At 44.1% G+C, this 19,244-nt stretch overlaps 1 protein-coding gene across 6 annotated transcripts in view; it reads left to right on the top strand.

Moving 5' to 3' along the window:
- Window positions 1-19,244, top strand: part of GRK4 (G protein-coupled receptor kinase 4) — a 90,321-nt gene that overhangs the window by 48,558 nt on the left and 22,519 nt on the right. For 3 of the 6 annotated variants that reach the window (XM_087864329.1, XM_087864330.1, XM_087864331.1), the window contains 4 exons: window positions 3,282-3,374; window positions 4,521-4,584; window positions 7,449-7,589; window positions 12,169-12,359. In XM_087864329.1, the coding sequence (XP_087720455.1) occupies window positions 3,282-3,374; window positions 4,521-4,584; window positions 7,449-7,589; window positions 12,169-12,359 (489 nt within the window). The remainder of the gene's footprint in view (window positions 1-3,281; window positions 3,375-4,520; window positions 4,585-7,448; window positions 7,590-12,168; window positions 12,360-19,244) is intronic. The other 3 variants (XM_087864332.1, XM_087864333.1, XM_087864334.1) reach the window with 1 other exon arrangement.

The following is a 19,244-nucleotide window of genomic DNA, read 5'->3' as shown; positions in this document are numbered from 1 at the left end:
CTCTGCAGGCTGGAAGCCTGTGGTCAGGCCGCCACTGTGGTCCAGCTCTGGTGAGGCACCTCTTCAGTGTTCTGGGGCCTCACGTGGCAGGAGGGGCCAGGGAGCTCTCTGGGGTCTCTTTCATAAGAGCACGAAACCAAATCTGTTCAGGAAGTTTCCACCCTCCAAATACCATCACTTTGGGGATTAGGTTTCAACATAGAACTTTTGGGGGGACACACATTCAGTCCGTAGCATACATCATCATGACTATCCCTTCCAAAAACCAAGCACCGATGTGCCAGGGAATACCCACAACTCCTTTTTCAGCCGTGGAGAAAGTACACATTGTGAGTAACAAAGACCGATCTCTGCATGCCCCTGAGGTTGTGTGGGGAAAGTCACACTGCTTAGCAGGGCTGGTCCGGGACATGGGGGAGAAGGGTCCCTTCACGCCTGTAGGTCTGCGCTGCATGTTCACACCACGGCTCCCTGTGCTGCGTCGCTGGGACCCAGCTTTCTAGCCGTGGATGGTTTTTCACTTCCCTAGCACTTGCCCGCTAGTTTCCTGATTTCCCTTTTTACCTCTAGGTCTCTTTCATTTTTCTACGGTTACTATATGTTCCCCCACTCCACCCTTAGGGTTCTTCATCGATACATCTGTTCACTGAATTTGTTCGTATTTTTAACGTGCCTCTGATTAGGCACTTTTCCAATTCTGTCCTATTGTTGAAGAACGGGGTGGTGTAGACGACCGTATCAGACTGGCCACAGACCTGCCTCCTTCTCTGTGTATCTGCTTCAAGATATGGACTTAAAAGTCACTCGTATTTAAATAAGTTTTAGTACTCAGTCCTCTGTCTGTTTTGATTAGTTCACTTGACCGACGGCGGTTTATTCCTTACATTCTTATTCAGTGCCTGCCATTTGCCAGCAGCTGTGCCTGGCACTGGCTAATGGGGACCTCAGCACGGCACGGGGCAGAAACGAGGAGTTTCAGAGTTCCCTACTATTCTGGCTCATTTCTGTGTTGCTACAACCTTCATTTCCCCGAAAGCCGCCTTTCTCCTTTCGGGTTCCAGAGTACTGGAACTGCGGCATAATGAGCACACACGCCTCCTTTAGGCTCCCCGCTGTTTTCTATAAGAAGCTGTAGGGAGAGGCAGCAGCGCGTGATGGTTAGTGGGGAGCCCCAGGATGGATGTATTCAAAACCAATGTTGAACTGATACACAGTTTTAAATGTCATAACTTTTAAAAAAGTGTGTGCAGATTGCGGGGAAGGGCGCCTGGATGGCTCAGTCAGTTAAGCATCCAACTCTTGGTTTCCGCTCTGGTCAGGATCTCAGGGTTGTGGGATCAAGCCCCACATTGGGCTCCATGCTCAGCCTGCTTGTCCCTCTCTCTCTTTTTCTCTCTCTCTCTCAAATGAATAAACAGACAAGCAAACAAATAAATACATAAAATCTTTTTAAAAAGGTGTGTGCAGTAGGTTTGTATCTCAGACTAGAGCAGTGGGGCAGTCTTTTGATTTTGAGGTGAGGAGTATTAAGAAGTGAAGTTAAGAAGCACTGGTAAGTTGACTGTAACCATGAGCTTATTAATTTATACAGACCGAATTATACAGTTATATTAGAATAAGTTGATATTGTGTGGCTCTTCTCATGGAAATATGCAAACACCTCTACAAAGATGATTTGACTAAGCCAGCAGTATCAGAACCCTTGCCCTGGCCCACAAAGGTTTGGAGTTGGGCTGCCCACGTGCTCAGCAGAGAAAGGTGTTCCTAGAGGCAGGGAGCAGGCGCTCCCTCCCGCTCCGCTGGCCAGGAGGAGGTGGTCCAGGTAGCCTCCAGAACAGTGCTCAGGCCTCAGATTGTGTGCAGCAGCCGTGTGGGACCTTCCGATGTCCGGACATCTTCCGGTGTCTCTTACACTCTTAAAAATGATTGAGGACCCAAAGAGTTTTGTGTACATGGCTTACATTTTTAAAGAGAAGACACAAACATTCCACTAGCCATCAGAGCAATGATGTTACATGTCTTGTGCTTCTGGAAAACCCCTCTGTGAAAATGAGGTTTTTTTTAGTTTTTAAAAGGCACATGATGTCTTAGCATTATTACAAATATAGTTTCATTGTTTAACACTCCCCCCCACGAAAGGGTCTCAGAATCCACAGGGGTCCTCAGAACACATTTTGAGAAACACTGTGCTATAATATTAGTTAGTCCAAGAACTTGTGAATAACCTCCTTTTACAAAATAAAGTGAAATCAAGTGGCTTGCTCCGAATTCTAACAATCAGCGAAAATGCTGAAATTGTTCCCAAAGCCTCTTAAGTTACTGGTCTACTAGCAATTCCCCATGAAAACTATGATCTTTTCCCATTTGGGTTTTTGTCCATGCTTGGGAAACCCTTTCCTTCTTCCTTCGTCTGGGTGACTTCTACTTCAACTCAGACCCCACCTTCACCAAAGTGTCCCTAATATATCCTCTCCCAGGGGAGGTGCTCTGGGCATGCCAGGCATGGCACACTCTTCTCTAACAGTGCACGAACTTACCCATCTCCCTGGCCAAGCTGGCAGATTCTTCAAAGTAGTACTCGTTGGACATTTTCCCTCCAGCGTCCAGTACAGTGCTTGCAATCTTCTTGTTAGATCCTTATTGACTAATGAGCTGTTTAAAATAATAGACTACATTCTGTCCCTTATCTACCTACAAATAAGAATTTTATTACTTCTGTAATACAATAAAATTGTATACATTTTATAAAATTCTAAATAAAACTTTAGAAGCATGGCTAATTGCATAAAATTTCTTCTGGAAATATATAGCATAAAATAGTTCATTGGGTGCCTTAGTTTCAATGTTAAAAAAAAAAGTGGTGTCACATATTAACACTTTCTACAATATGACTATTATAATCTAGATACTCATTCTAATCTTACATACCAGATGTTTACAATCCCTACTGAAACACACATGCTTGGGTGCGTGCACACACACACACACACACACCCACTCACACATACACATACACTCACCTACACCCATTGAATACTTATTTATACATAAAAAGACATTTTGACTGTGGGAAGGTAAACAATTTCATTTCTTTTGAATTCCTGCTTTCATATTTTTACTGATAACATTAGAAACGAGTGTGAAATTCTATAATTGCAAAATTTAATATATTGTGTAAAATGATTGACTTCCCATGCCCAGTGTTGATGAGTGCCCAGAAACACGGTGGTTTTCATATGTAGTGCAACAAATGTATATAATTACGGAAAATCTTTTTCTAGAATTGTCCATAACTATTTAAGTGGAGAACCATTTGAAGAATACCAAGAAAGCCCATGTTTTTCTCGATTTCTACAGTGGAAATGGCTGGAAAGGTATTTTCTAATTTAAAATTCAACAAAAACAAGTAATAACTTCTTGGAATGTGTACTGATTGATGTATACTTTTCCATCTGTTAAAATAATATTGGAAATCAGGCTGGATATGGTATTGTACAGAAATTATTAATATGTGCTATGTAATTTCTTCTGATTTAGTTGACTCTGTTCTCTCCTTTTAAAAGGGCAGTCAGCCCTTTTATTAGAAAATTTATTAGAAAATAAAACATATCCTAGATTCACAGAAATATAATCCGATGTGCACTGGTTCCGTCTTGTGGTACTAGAAACGCAGACATAGTCAAGGGACTTGGCCTTCGTGAGCATCAGGTCCCTGTTCGTGAGAATAGAGGTGATTCTAGAATCCACCTACTGGGCTGCTGGGCGCCTGAGGATTATGTGCAGCTTGCTGTACAAAGTACATGCTCAGTAAGTGTCAGTTGCCACTTAGTGTGGTCGTTACGATGGTTATTGATTGCTCAGATTTCCAGTTCTACTTCATGCATGTTTCTTTTGAGACGTTGAGTATAAACACCTCCTTTGAGGTTCTTTTTCTACAGGGTGGTGCACTGTAGATAGGTCCTTTTCCTCCGCAGCTTTCCGACAGGCCCAATACGTACACATGGCATGATGTGGACTAGTTGCTGACCTGCCTTCAATTAGTAAGGATAATTGGACCGTTCTAGATCTATCTTCAGTGTTTTCAATAAATCTTCAATGTTAACATGCGCTTACGTCTCTTAGTGTAATGGAGGGTGTCCCAGCAGAGGGAGCCACGGTCCCTGAGCACGCACACCCTTGCCCCAGACACTCCCTTTGAACAGTGAGTGCAGTGTCATTTTAAATAAGGGCAGGACAAGAGCTAGGCAGGCTTTTCTGCTTTAAAATAACAATGTGGGGGCGCCTGGGTGGCACAGCGGTTAAGTGTCTGCCTTCGGCTCAGGGTGTGACCCCAGCGTTCCGGGATCGAGTCCCACATCGGGCTCCTCCTCTGGGAGCCTGCTTCTTGCTCTCCCACTCCCCCTGCTTGTGTTCCCTCTCTTGCTGGCTGTCTCTATCTCTGTCAAATAAATAAAGAAAATCTTTAAAAAAAAAATAACAATATGATGTGACATCTGAAGCTTTTTTTTTTTATTAATTAGGCAACCAGTAACAAAGAACACATTTAGACATTACAGAGTTCTAGGAAAAGGCGGATTTGGTGAGGTAAGTAATACGTGACTAGCTATAAGCAATACTTCTAGAAAAGTAAGACAGCAAGGTACTTGAGAGACATGACGTGTCAGCTTTACCAATACCTTTACTCCCTTCCTGTGTATTTGGGAATGAGTTTGCCAACCACAAGAATTAAGATTGAACTTCAAACAAAAGGTACTTTGCTACCTGCTTTTAAAAGATTTGGAGATCTGGAAAGAAAAAATTCACTATCTTCATGATTTTTTTCTTTCACTTTAAGTTTCTTAAAGAAGTTGTTTCCCGCATTCAGTTATTTGACATTCAAGCTCAGTTTGTCCTGATGGAAAAGATGATTGTTTCCATATTGTCGAATTTCTGTTACTCTTATTTCTATAATTTGAGACTAGCCTAAAAGCTCATGTAGTACAGAGTATATTATTAAATGTGCTTATTTATCTCAATTCTGTGTGGACATGTATGTGCTCCCACACCTATATCAAAAGATACTAGAAAATGTGTAAATTTGGGAAAATCCTAAGGAAACTGCCCACAAATTCATGAGAGATGGTCTTTCAATATGATGGCTCTCCTAGATAGAGACTATTGTGTGGGGTGGACAAAGAACCACATGCAGTTCCGGTTACGTCATTTAAAGAGGTGTTAATTGCCTCATTAATTATCTGGAGCAGTCATGTTCAGTTTTAGCATTTGTAACTCCCCAGAGCCGGGACAGCCACGGGAACCGAAGTGCGTGGGGAGTCAGAAGCAAGTTACACTGCCCACATGTGATTGAAATCACCCGTGCTCCCAAATTCCCATGGAAAGCCTAACCAAAGCCACCGGAGTTCCCTTAATGTGAATTAGGAAGCTGACCTAAGAACCTTGTCCCACAAGTGAGGCCTCCCCTGTATCTGTGCTTGGGTGTGCTGCGACCGCGGCCCGCTCGCCATCACCTCAGAACACTGTTCTGCTGACCTGTTAGGGTGCGTCCAGGGATCCAGCCAAATGCTGTTGGAACCCTTCCAGCATAGAGATTTCTGTGAGAAATCCACCCTCTGTTTGAATACCTTTTCAAGCAGGAAAGTTCTTCACTCGCTTTAATTCGTGCTACTCTGCCTTTCATGATGTCCAAGTGTAAAACTCAGATTCTGTCTAAGAACAGAGGATGTTTCAAGCTCTTGTGTTTACAAAGAATGTAGTTACAGTTATAGCCCCCTGTCGGTTTCCGAAATGGACTCAGTAGTAACGTTAGCAAATTTTAACTTGTGAAAGACTTGGCATATTTATATTTATAGACTTTTTTAAGCACATTTACTTGTGTTTCCGCACAGAAGACTGTACAGATGGACAAACTGTTCTGGTTTTTCTCAAACCTGTTCTGGATGTGCTATTTGTTACATCTGTCTGTGGGGGACCCAACAGTCCATTTCCATTGTGCATCCGTCAGGGGAACCCCGTGACCCTAATGCGGACGGCCTCAGTGCCTTTTAAGTCCAAATTCCAGTGGTGGATTTACTTTTTCCGAATGCCAACACCTCTTCCACTGGGTTTGCAAAGACAGATTTTGGTCTTCTTTTGTCGCCCACAGTGCTTGCACTTAGGCTTCAAGCCCTCCAGAATAGATCTGTGGGGTCCCGAGGCAGCGCCGAGCAAAGAGAGCTGGCGGCATCTCCACGTGCGCGGTTGTAGAGGCAGCGCAGTGCCGTGGAGAGCTCGTGGGCAGCGGCTGGCCTTGCTTCCCGCTCTGTGACCTCGGCTTCACCATCTCATCCTCATCACGACAGGGAGACGATCCCTGCTTCCCGGGTGGCTGAGCAGCACATGAGTATTCGTGTCCAGCTGAGAGTGCAGCATCTGGCACCCTTACCTCTGCTCCCTTCTCGTTCTTCGACTTGGCAATTCTACTTAAAAGAATTTGTCTTAAGTCATAAAGAGATATGCCAAGATTTATGTGCTGAGACTTAATGGTTAAATGATTAAATAAATTCTGGAGTAGTCAGACATTGGGAGAACATTTAATGATGAGAAAACAGTCACACTGTAAGATGAAAACAGGAAATTATAAAATATTATCTATTCTATAATATAAGGTCAGGTTCCCCACCCAAATTTCAGGAGGATTCAGAAGCCTACACAGTTATCTTGGAATTTCAGTGAGTTTTGTCATTGTCCTTACTAGTAGTTTCAGTATTTTCCACAATGAACTTTATATTTTATCATCAAAATCATGTTATTGATGGATTAAAATGATATCCTGTCTTATGTTTGCCTATAAGGTAACCGTGTCTGTGTATGTGTGGTATGTGCATGTGTTACGTGTGTGGGGTGCGTGCATGCTGTGGTGTGCAGTAGGTGTGTGTGCGTGTGTGTGCATGTGCGTGTGTATGTGTGCAGTGGACGGGAGTCAGAGGCAACAAGGTAGCCCTGTGTTGATAGCCCAGAAGCTGTGCACGGGTACCTGGGAACTCATTATAACCCCATCTCCACTTCTGTAATTTTGGAAATTTTTTCCTAGTGGGAAGGTAAGTAATGTATAAATAGTGTTTTAACAACTAAGTAGAATAAATGCATGGGAGTTTATGAATTCTATGCAATACCTTTTCTTATATTCTTAAACTTTTAAAAGAAAGAGGACTCAGTTTAGTTTCAAACACTGTGGCTCTTTCTCAAGGACTGAAAGACCCAGGGAGACCCTGGCTGATCCGATGTGCTGTGATCACCTGTGGGCACCTGGCAGAGTGCACCCCCCGACTCCATCCACCAGCCCCTCGCTGCTCTTCACCAGTGGGGCTGATCATAGAGGAAACGGGGTTTGGTCGCTGGTGGTAGTGGTGGTCCCGGTGGCCTAAGAGGTGGCAGGTGTGTAGAAACCTTTTTTCCCTTTTTTAAACTAGGTTTGTGCCTGTCAAGTGCGAGCTACAGGAAAGATGTATGCGTGTAAGAAGCTAGAGAAAAAAAGAATAAAGAGGAGGAAAGGTGAAGCCATGGCTCTCAACGAAAAGAGAATCCTAGAAAAAGTGAATAGCAGATTTGTAGTGAGTATCTGGGTTTAGTCCTCACTGTGGATGGTGCCGTGAGGAATGCTTTCCTAGGCACACCTGCTGCTGGGCCCACCTGCACTGCCGCCACTGCTGGGGGTGTGAGCTGTGCTGCCCCGGCTGGCAGCGGGGCCAGGGGCCGGGGATAGCACGGTCCTGCTGGCAGCCCCTTCTTCCCTATCCACTTCTTACTGAACACATATACAAAGCAGAGGTGATCTCGCCGCCCACTCCCCACCCCCCCCACCCCGGGGCCTGGTCTGTGGGCTCCTCCTCACACCTGGCAGTCCTCCCCTCTCCCAGGCAGCCAGTGCTCATCCTGGGCCATGGGGCCACTGCCTCCTGGGCTCGAAGGCACTGCCTTGAGTCCTCTCTGTGAGGCCGCAGTCTGACACCTGGCCAATGTACCGCTGGCCCTTGGCTAGCCTTCCCCAAACGTATGAAGCCTCAAATCCCACCTTCACTGAGTCAGGCAAGGGTTGGACGAGTGGGGCTGGGGTGAACCCTGACCCTCCCAGGCCCTGTGCTGTGCATGAGGCGCTGTGGCGTTCATCCCCAAACCTAGCTTCTGTCCCCCCGCTTCGTATCTCCTACAGCCTCTGTGGTAACAGGAGGGTCTGCGTGAAGGAGGAGAGGGAAAGGTAACTTAAGAAAGAATTTGTGGTGTTAGTCACTTCTGTCTCAGGACTGAGGTTTGCTGCTTTGTGCTAGGGGACAAACTGCAAATAGTGGCCTTGCACAGCCACCCTCTACATTTACCTCTGAGTATGACAGGTCTCTCCTCGTGCATTCCACGGAAATATTTAATGAAACTGGCTCATCGTGGACTTGTTTAAAATATATTTGTGTAACTACTTTGAAACACAGAGATCCATAATCTAGCTTTATTAAAGGGATATAAATAATACCTATGGTTTGTTCTATTTAAATGAAATATTTTTGTTTCTGTATTCTTGGCTTCTCCCAAGGAACCTAGAAATATTTTCCTTCATTCTTTTTTATTTCTAATTGAAGTATAACTGACATGACAATATCCTGTTAGTTTCAAGTGTACATCATAGTGATTCCATAATTTTATGCATTATGAAATGATCCCTGTGATAAGTCTAGTTACCATCTATCACCACATTGTCACTCCAGTATTATCAACTATATTCCCTATGCTATACATTACATCTCCTTGACATTTGCTTTATAACTAGAAGTTTGTACTTCTGTCTTTTAAAGTTTGTTTACTTATTTAAATAATCTCTATACCCAATGTGGGGCTTGAACTCACGACCCTGAGATTGGGTTGCATGCTCTTGCGAATGAGTCAACCAGGCACCCCAAAGTTTGTACCTCTTAATCCCTTCCACTTATGTTCTGTCCACCAACCCCTCCCTACTATGGTAATCAACAATTTGTTCTCCCTGTCTTGAGTCTGTTTCTGTTTTGTTTGTTAGTTTGTTTTGTTTTTAAGATTCCGTATATGAGTGAAACCATACGGCATTTGTCTTTCTCTGACTGACTTATTTCACTTGGCATAATACCCACTAAGTCTACCCACATTTTGCAAATGGCAAAAATGGTATTTTGATAGGGATTACACTGAATCTGTAGATTGCTTTGGGTAATATGGACATTTTAACAATATTAATTCTTCCAATCTGTGAAGATGGTATATCGTTCCATTTGTTTGTGTTGTCTTCAATTTCTTTCATCAGTCTCTTAGAGTTTTCAGAGTATAAGTCTTTCACCTCCTTGGTTATATTTATTCCTAAGTATTCTATTACTTTAATACAATTGTAAATTGGATTGTTTTCTTTTTTTTAAGATACATTTATTTGAGAGAGAGAGTGTGCACATGTGAGTGGGGGGAGGGGCAGAGGGAGAGAATCTCAAGTAGACTCCCCACTGAGTGCAGAGCCTGATGTGGGGTTCGATCCCACGACCCATGAGATCATTACTTGAGCCAAAATCAAGAGTTGGATGCTTAACCAACTGAGCTACCTTGGTGCCCCTGGGCTTGTTTTCTTAATTTCTATTTCTGATAGCTTGTTATTAGTGTATAGAAACATAACCTGTTTCTATATGTTAATTTTGTACCCTGTGACTTTACTGAATCATTAATTAGTTCTCAAATCTCTTTGGTGGAGTCTTTAGAGTTTTCTATATATAGCATCATGTCATCTGCAAATAGTTTTGCTTTTTCCTTTCCAATTTAGATGCCTTTTATTTCTTTTTCTTGCCTAATTGCTATGGCTATGACTTTCAATACTATGTTGAATAAAAATGGCTAGAGAGGACATCTCTGTCTTGTTCCTGATCTTAGAGGAAAAGCTTTCAGCTTTTCCCCATTCAGGATAATGTTAGCTGTGGGTTTGTCATATGTGACCTTTATTATGTTAAGGTACATTATTTCTATACCCACTTTATTGAAAGCTTTTATCATAAATAGATACTGAATTTTGTCATATGTTTTTTTCTGTATCTGAGATGATCATACGATTTTTACTTTTCATTTTGTTAATATAGTGTATCATCTTGATGTGTTTGTGGATGTTAAACCATCCTTGCATCCCTGGAATAAATCCCTCTTGATTGTGGTTTATGATCCTTTTAAGATATTGTTGAATTGGATTTGGTAATATTTTGTTGAGGATTTTTACATCTCCGTTCATCAGGGTTATTGGCCTGTAATTTTCTTTTTTTGTAATGCCTTTATCTGGTTTCAGTATCAGGGTGATTCTGGCCTTGTAAAATGAATTTGAAAGCCTTCCTTCCTCTTTCAATTTTTTTGGAATAGTTTGAAAGGATAGGTACTAACCCTTCTTTAAATGTTTGGTAGAATTCACCTGTGAAGCCATGTGGTCTTGGGATTTGTTTCTTAGGAGTTTTAAAATTACTGCTTCAATTTCATTACTTATAATTCGTCTGTTCATATTTTCCATTTTTGTGTGATTTGGTCTTGGGAGGTTGGGTTTCTAGGAACTTTTCCATTTCTTCTAGGTTATCCAATATGTTGGTGTGTAATTATTCATACTGATCTCTTATGATTCTTTGTATTTCTGTGGTGTCACTTGCAACTTCTCTTTCATTTCTGATTTTTAAAAAAATTATGTATTTAGATATATATAAACTAGATATATATAAACTAGAAGTTCATTGATTTTATTTATTTTGTCACAGAACCAGGTTTTAGTTTAATTGATCTTTTCTATTGTTTTTTAATCTCTTTAATTTATTTCCACTTTGATCTTTATTATTTCCTCCTTCTACTAGCTTTGGACTTTGTTCTTTTTCTTGTTCCTTTAGATATAGAATGAGATTATTTATTTGGCATTTTTCTTGTTTCTTGGGGTAGGCCTGTGTTGTTATGACTGTCTCTCTTAGAGCTGCTTTTGCTGTGTCCCATAGGTTTTTGGAAAGTTAATTTCCATTTTATTTGTCTGGAGGTAGTTTTTTATTTCCTCTGTGAGTTTTCCTTCATCCTTGATTGTATTTTTTCCTCTCTGCTTACAGTTGATCAGTGGTCCTGACCTGTACCTGTGTAACACTCATTCCCTCCTCCTTCCCCCAGCCCACCCTGGCTGGCCCACAATGTGATTATGCATGTGGACAGTCCAACACTTCCTATATAATTTATTGTGTATCTAGCCAAGTTATTAGATACAATACCAGCCACAAATACTTAGAAAATAAAAACTTTTAATTGATACCATTTACAACAGAATCAAGAAACATCATAATCTAGGCAAAAATTTAATGAAAATGTGCAAGAATTCTACGCTGAGATCTAAAATGCTATTACAAGAAATTAAAGAAGACCAAATAAATGGAAGGGTACCATATTTATGGATTAGAAGTCTCCATGTATGAAGATGTTGGTTTTCCCAAATTGATATATACATTAAATGAATTAAATGCAGTCGCAGTCAAAATCCCAGCAGGGTGTGTGTGTGTGTGTGTGTGTGTGTGTGTGTGTGTGTAAATTGACCTACAAACCAATAGAAAAGTGGGCAAAAAACTTGGACAGGTACTTCACACAAGTAGTTCCAAATGGATAAATATATAAAAGTATGAGAAGTGATTCCTGTATTTGTATATACAGAGAAATGCATACTAAGACCACAATAAGAGACAACTATACCTTCAGCAGCATTGACTGACAACATAAAATGTTGGAAGAATGTGCAGCAGCAAGACCCCTCTTGCACTGTGGGAGGGTGTATTAACTGTAATTTATCTTGTATGCTGAATGTGGGTGTTCCAGAAGCATGGAACATAAGTGCTCAACGATTAGAGCATAGCTTCGATGAATCTGATCATCCCAAGTGTCTTTGTGAAGAAATACACCTACCCACTTAGCCATAGAAAGTTCTCTCCTCTTGGTACAGAACTGCCATAAGATCTTTGACAGGTAAACGTCCAAGCAGCACCAGATGCATGGTATGCACTTCCCTGAAGCATACAGTGTTGGGGCATCCTAATGATAAATCTCCACAGAACATTTGAATAATGTTAGCAAATAGAGTAAATCACCAATGAATGAGCAGGTTTTGTGCTTTGTTTTTTATGATGCTGTTGTCTTTAGGTTAGTTTGTCCTACACTTATGAAACCAAAGATTCCTTGTGCTTGGTGCTAACCATTATGAATGGAGGGGACTTGAAGTTTCACATCCACAACATGGGCAACCCTGGCTTTGATGAGCAGAGAGCTATTTTCTATGCTGCCGAGCTGTCCTGTGGCTTGGAGGATTTACAGAGGGAAAGAATTGTGTACAGGTAAGAACAGCACGAACTCCTGGGGCCTGGGAGCCTGTTCATCCTGAGCCTGAGGCTCCCGCCGGGCTCCCTCTGGCCACCCAGGAGCCTGGGCAGGAGGGCTGCGGTGGAGCCCTTTGGTGGCCATTTGTAGGGTCTGGTCACTCACACTGTTGGGAATATGGTTGATCAGTGGTGGACCTTGGTTTCCTTTTTAGTTCTCTTCGATCTCTAGTAGGTTGGTTTTATTTGTTAAGTTGATCAAATATAGGCAGTGTTACTCATGTAAGCATGAGAAGAGCCCATTTCCAAAATAGTTCTATTTAGGACTGTGGACTCCGTTCCAACAAAATAGTGTCACGACTAAATGTCTCAAAGTAATAATATTTATTTTAGTATTTTACATCTTAGAATTCAGTAAAGAAAATTTAATTTAATTTAATAGGTAGAATTAAATTAGTATGACCAAATATTTAGTTTTAGGGAAAGCGGTCCCTCCAGCCACCCTTTGGGTGTGGAGCTCCTGGGCTCTGACACACTTCTCGACCACTCCCCGTACAGCTCTGTCCCTTTGCCTCTGTGCAGATATCCACCTCCGTGTGCGGACCATTCCCTACAGGCGTTTCTCACTTTGCCCTTTCTCCTATATTTCCAAGGGGTCTGTGTATCCCCCATCTTCCTCATCCAGTTGGTCACCAAATCACCCCTGAATTTCCCTAGTCAGTCTTTAGGGTCACCGGCTTAGTTCGTGTCTTCCTTAGGTTACCTGGCAGGCAGACACTTGAATGGTCTCGCTGTTGCTGGTCTTGCTCCGGGTCCTGCTCTGTGAGACCAATGGCAGGCCTTCCTGTAACGTGGATCTGAGCCTGTCATAGCGTCCCTAGCTTGGAGCCCCGTGGGCCTGGCTCTCCTGACCCTGTGTGATGCCGCTCCCCACTGACTTCTCCAGCCTGGTGCCCCGCTGCACCCTGAATGGGGACTCTCTGCCTTCGTGATGGACACATATTTGCAGCTCCCAGAACTTCTCAAGCGTCCTCACGTCTTCATACCTTTGCACATGCTGTCCGCTTGTCGGAGGCCTTTCTTCACTGCAGCCCCTCTGCCTTCATTCTGGGAAATTGCAGCTCATCCCTAAGCTCCTCACCCCTGATAATGGGGGTGCATGCTCCCCTGGGGCATCTTCAGAGCACCTGTGCTGTCCCACTGAAGGGCTGGTCACACCAGCCGCAAGCTTCTCAGAAGGCCTTTGTTCTGATGAACTCTTGGCTTTGTCTCACATTTCCCAGGCCACATTATTCTCTCTCGAGGGCCAGATATCAGGCCTGGCCACGGGGCTGGTGCAGCACCCCTGAGGTGTTGAGCAAGGGGTGGACTGCTGCCTTGGGAGCCATTCCTACAGACACAGGCCGAGGTCTGAGTGGAGAATGCCTTGTCACCACACTCGCAGGGAGAGGCTGGTGGTCCCGAAGCAAGGAACAAGCCTGTAGGAGCTGTGATTCCTCTTTTACTCCGAAGGACCGTAGAGTTTATTACAATTCAGAACCGTTGAGCCCCCGCTGCTGGCCTCCAGTGTGGAAGACACGCAGGCCTGCCGTGCTTTATGGCTCTTCGCTTCAGTGTGCTTCACGAGTACTGCCTTTTCTACAAATGGAAGCTTGGTGACAGCCCTGCACTGAGCAAGTGCTATGGGTGCTACTTTTCCAGCCACACTGGCTCACTTCGTGTCTGCGTCACATGTCGGTGATTCTTGCAGTGTTTTATACCTTTCATTATTTTACTTGTTAGGGTGATCTCTGATCTCTGATGTTACTTTTGTACTTGTTTGGGGGAGCGACGAACTGCACTCATAAAAGATGGCAAGCGTAACCAGTGTGTGCTGTGTGTTTCTGACTGCTCCACCGACCGGCTGTTTCCCTCTTTCTCCTCCTCTTGGGCCTCCCTGTCCCCTGAGATGCAACAATATGGAGATTAGGCCAATTAATAACCATGCAATGGCCTCTAAGTGCTCAAGTGAAAGGAAGAGTCACACATATCTCACTTGAAATCAAACGCTAGAAATGATAAAGCTTAGTGAGGAAGGCATGTCTAAAGCCGAGATGGGCCAAAAGGTAGGCCTCTTGCGCCAAAAGGCCACGTCACAAACACCAAGGAAAAGTTCTCGAAGAAAGTTAAGAGCGCTACTCGTACTCCTGCAAACGCATGAGTGATAAGAAAGCAAAACGGCCTGATTGCTGATAGGGAGAAAATGGTGGTGGTCTGGGTAGGAGACCAAACCAGCTCAGTGTTCCCTTAAAGCCAAAGCCTAATCCAGAGCAAGGCCCCGACTCTCTTCAATCCACGAAGGCTGAGGGAGGTGAGGAAGCTGCAGAAGAAAAGCCTGCAGCTAGCAGAGGTGGGTTCGTGAGGTTTAAGGAGACACAGAGGTGCCGGGTGCGGCAGCACGTGCTGATGGAGAAGCTGTAGCAGGTGCTGCAGAAGATCCAGCTGGGATCGCTTGTGAAGGCGGCTCCCAAACAGCAGATGCTCCGTGTAGACGCAGCAGCCGTATCTGGGGAGAAGATGCCATCTAGGACTGTCCTAGCTAGACAGGAGACGTCAGCGCCTGGCTTCAGAGGCTCAAGGGACAGGCTGACTCCCCTGTTAGGGGCTAATGCAGCCGGTGACTTTAAGTTGAAGCCAGTGCTCATTTACTATTCTGAAAATTCTCAGGCCCTTAAGAATTACGCTACCTCTCCTCTGCCCGTGCTCTACAAACGGACCACACAGCCTGGACGACAGCATCTCTGTTTACAGCACAGTTTACCAGAGATCTGCAGCCCACTGTTGAGACCTGCTGCTCAGAAGAAAAAGATTCCTTTGGAAAGATTACCGCTGGTTGACTTTGTACCTGGTCAGCCAAGAGCTCTGATGACGTATGGCGAGATCAGTGTTGTTTTCATGCCTGCCGACACAGCGTCCATTCTGCAGCCCACGGAGCAAGGAGTGATTTTGACTTTGAAGTCTTATTATTTAAGAGACACACTTCACAAGGCTGCAGATGCCGTAGATGGTGATTCCTCTGCTCGAGCTGGGTAAGTCGAGAATCTTTTGGGAAGGATTCACCATTCCAGACGCCATTAAGAAAATGTTCCCATGGTTCAATATCAAGACTAACAGGAGTTTGGAAGAAGTGGGTTCCAGCCCTCATGGAGGACGTTGAGGGGTTCACGGCTCAGCGGAGGAAGTCACTGCAGATGTGGCGGAAACAGCCAGAGAACTGGAAGTGGAGCCTGGAGAGGTGAGCGAGCTGCTCCCATCTCAGGATAACACTTGAACGGATGAGGAGGTGCTTCTGTGGAGGAGCAAAGAAGGTGGTTTCTTGAGATGGAGTCTACTGGTGACGATGCTGTGATGAAGATTGTTGAAATACGACAAGGATTTAGAATATTGCATAACCGTAGTTGATAAGCTGGCGGGGTTTGAGAGAACCGACTCCAGTTTTGAGAGAAGTTCTACTGTGGGTAAAATGCTATCAGGCAACATCACATGCTACAGAGAAATCATTTGGGAAAGGAAGAGTCGATCAGTGCAGCAAATTTATTCTCTTGTTTGAAGAAACTGCCACAGACACCCCAACCTTCAGCAGCCCCCCTGTGATCAGTCAGCAGCCGTCACCATCGAGGTAAGACCCTCCACCAGCAAAAGGATTACAGCTTGCTGAAAGCTCTGATGATGGTTAGCAATAAAGCATTTTTTAATTAAGGCATTCATTGTTTTGGGGGCGCCTGGGTGGCTCAGTCGGTGAAGCGTCTGCCTTCGGCTCAGGTCATGAACTGAGAGTCCTGGGATCGAGCCCCAGATTGGGCTCCCTCTGCCCCTCCCCCTGCCCCTTTTCTCTCTCTCTGTCTCAAATAAACTCTTTAAAAAAAGGCATTCATTGTTTTGTGAGACATCATGTTATTGCACACTTAATAGACTACAGTGTAGGGTAAACATAACTTTAATATGCGCTGCAAAACCAAAAAATTCATTTGATTCATTATATTGTGATAGTCACTTAATTCTGGCAGTCTGCAACCAATCCCCTATATCCTCTAAGGTGTGCCTCTATTACTAGATCAGTTAGAAGATTTTCTTCTCCCCCCAACCTTTCACCTCAGGCCCCCACTTGCCCTCAGACAGAGCAGGGAAAAGGCATGGGCTGGCCAGCACTTAGCGGGAACTTAGCGCGTGTCCACAACAGCCACCATTAGGAGGTTCCGCTGTTGAATGAACGACCGATGGCTTTCAGTCTGATGGTGCATCCCCTCCCCTAGAGACCTGTCAAGCACCGCATTCATTCTTTGAAATTCTTTCTTGTTGTCAGAGGTTGCCTCTTGACAACCCTTATCAGACCAGGTGCCAGAAAGATGACCTTTCTTTTTGCAGAGGGAGGGTACAAATAAAAATGCTTTACTATTTCAGCAGTCTAAGGTCAGAGAGGTGGAGGCACTCAGGCCGGGCTTTGAGCCATCCTTAGGGTACAGCATGTTCGCAGTCAGAAGAAGAGCCTGGGTCCCCGCTCACTCTCTGTGGGAGCTGCCACGAGCGTGCCAGGCCTTCACGCGTGGGCCTCTCGTGGAAGCACCAGCACAGATTTGGCAGCTCGGGGGGAGCAGCTAGACCTCATGGGCTCCCAGAATTCTTTCCAGCATAAGCGCTTTAAACTGGTCCAGGCCTGATCAGGGAAGGCTTTCAGGAGGAGCCAGGACTCACGTGGGATCTCGGATAGATGGCTAGGATCGGAGCAGAGGGTGAAGGGCTGTTCTTCCGGGGGAGACGTGCGCCGTGTTTGCGTTCTGGAGAAAGTGGGCAGAGGAGTGCACGTAAACCAGAGTGGCCGTGGAGACAGGAGGAAGGAAGAAGCAAACCTGTTGGCTTTCTCTTGCCCCTCAGGCCCTAGGCTGTGCCCTTTGCATCTGTTACTTATTTGGAGAAAAGGTTAAAAAGTTACTAAAATGCCATAGCATCCTAGAGGCCCTTTTATTCCAGATATGATTATCCCGGAGCATTTCATCTCTCTTTGTCTGTCATCCTCTGCTGTTTGTTCGGATAAAATGCCTGAAACAGCATCACAACAAACCACAGAAGGAGTGCCAGGCTCAGTGTGGAGCAAGCACAGGGCTTACGGGAGTGGGGGGACAGGGACAGGCAGGGAGGTGGTGTTGACTGTGTGAGTGGCCTGGGTGTGTGGTTTTGGGGTGTAGTAGTTTGTGTCATACCTTTAGATATGTCTACTTGTAACGTGGCTTTGTCTGAATTGTTCGATGAGAAAAAGCAAGTGAAAGAAATAAGTGTACATATAGAGAGAGTCTGGAGAGATAGATCATGGTTTTCAGTGTGCAACCATATCTTTATCTAATAGTCAATCATTTGTTTCAAACAAAACAGTACATAAAGACATCTGTGTGGGCACGCATCTCCAGTCCAGCTGAGTACTCTCCCTCCCAATGTCTTTTTGTGACATATTGCCTGTTCACCATGCAGAAATCTGAAGGGGCCTGTTGCCTTTGGGGTTTTAAATGTCCTTCAAAAATTAACTGAGGAACATAGCTTCTGTAAAATCAGATGAACCAAAATGCTTTTAGCTGGGGACAGGCCCCATGAGTGCCCTAGCACCATCTGAATATTAACATGCAGGAATGACCAGATCCTTATTAAATAGCACTTGAGTCTCTGGGCAGTGTGGTTGATCCTTGAACAGCATGGAGGTTGGGACATCGACCCAGTCGAAAATCCACATGTAACTTTGACCCCCCCAAAACTTACCTACTAATAGTCTCCTGTTGACTGGAAGCCTTATGATGACATACACAGTTGATTAACACATATTTTGTATGTTATATGGATTCTGTATTATACTCTTACAGTAAAGCAAGCTAGCAAAAAGGAAATGTTAGTAAGAAAATCATAAGGAAGAGAACATACATCACAGCACTGGGACTGTAAGAAAAACCACGGGTAAGGGGACCCAAGCCGTTCAAACCTATGTTGTTCAAGGGCCAGCTACACTTTCTTTTCACATAAAAGCTTTTCCCAAGACTGGCCTGAAGCCTCAGGGAAGTCCTGGCCTACCAGCAGCTGGATATGGAGAACAACTTTCTCCCTGTTCTTCAGCTGCTCTGGGGACGGTGTGTTCTGCTTTCCATTGTTTGGGTAGTGAGGTGTCTTTTAAATCAGAAGAATTATTTTACATAATAATGTATAGTCTGTATGCAGGTGAATATGGCAAAAGGCTATGAAAATTTTAAAGAATTAGCTTTTAAAAATGTTTTCGATTTTACCACTATGGAAAACAGTAAGGAGGTTCCTCAAAAAAGTAATAATAAAACTGCCATGTAATGTAGCAGTCCCACTTCCGGCGTATTCTAAAGGACATATCCATAGTGTGTCAAAGAGATGTCTGCATCCCCATGCTCACTGCAGTGTTATTCAGAATAGCCAACAGACAGAGACAACCTAGGTGCCCGTCGGTGGGTGGATGGATGAAGAAAATGTGGTATACACATCCACATGGAATTATTATTTGGCCATGAGAATGAAGGAAATCCTGCTATTTGTGACAACACAACGGACCTTGAGAGCACCATGTTAAGTAAGATAAGCCAGACACAGACAAGTACTGCATGATAGCACTGATATGTGGAGTCTTAAAAAAAAATGTCAAGCTTGTGGAAACAGAGTAGAAAAGTGGTCACTAAGGGCTGGGGGGCGGGGAGTAGAAAGATTGGCAAAATGGCACAAACTTTCAGCTATAAGATGAATAGCCTGAGGATATAATGTAAAACATGAAAATAGAGTTGATAACACTATATCGTATAATTGAAATTTGCTAAGGGACTAAGACTTCAATGTTCTCACCCAAAAAAATGTGAGGTGGTAGATGTA

Source organism: Ursus americanus, chromosome 8 (assembly GCF_024610735.1).
Source record: "Ursus americanus isolate L20-20 chromosome 8, mUrsAme1.1.p, whole genome shotgun sequence".
Lineage (NCBI taxonomy): Eukaryota > Metazoa > Chordata > Mammalia > Carnivora > Ursidae > Ursus > Ursus americanus.
The sequence above is the reverse complement of the archived record's forward strand: the minus strand, read 5'-3'. Positions and strand labels throughout refer to the sequence as shown.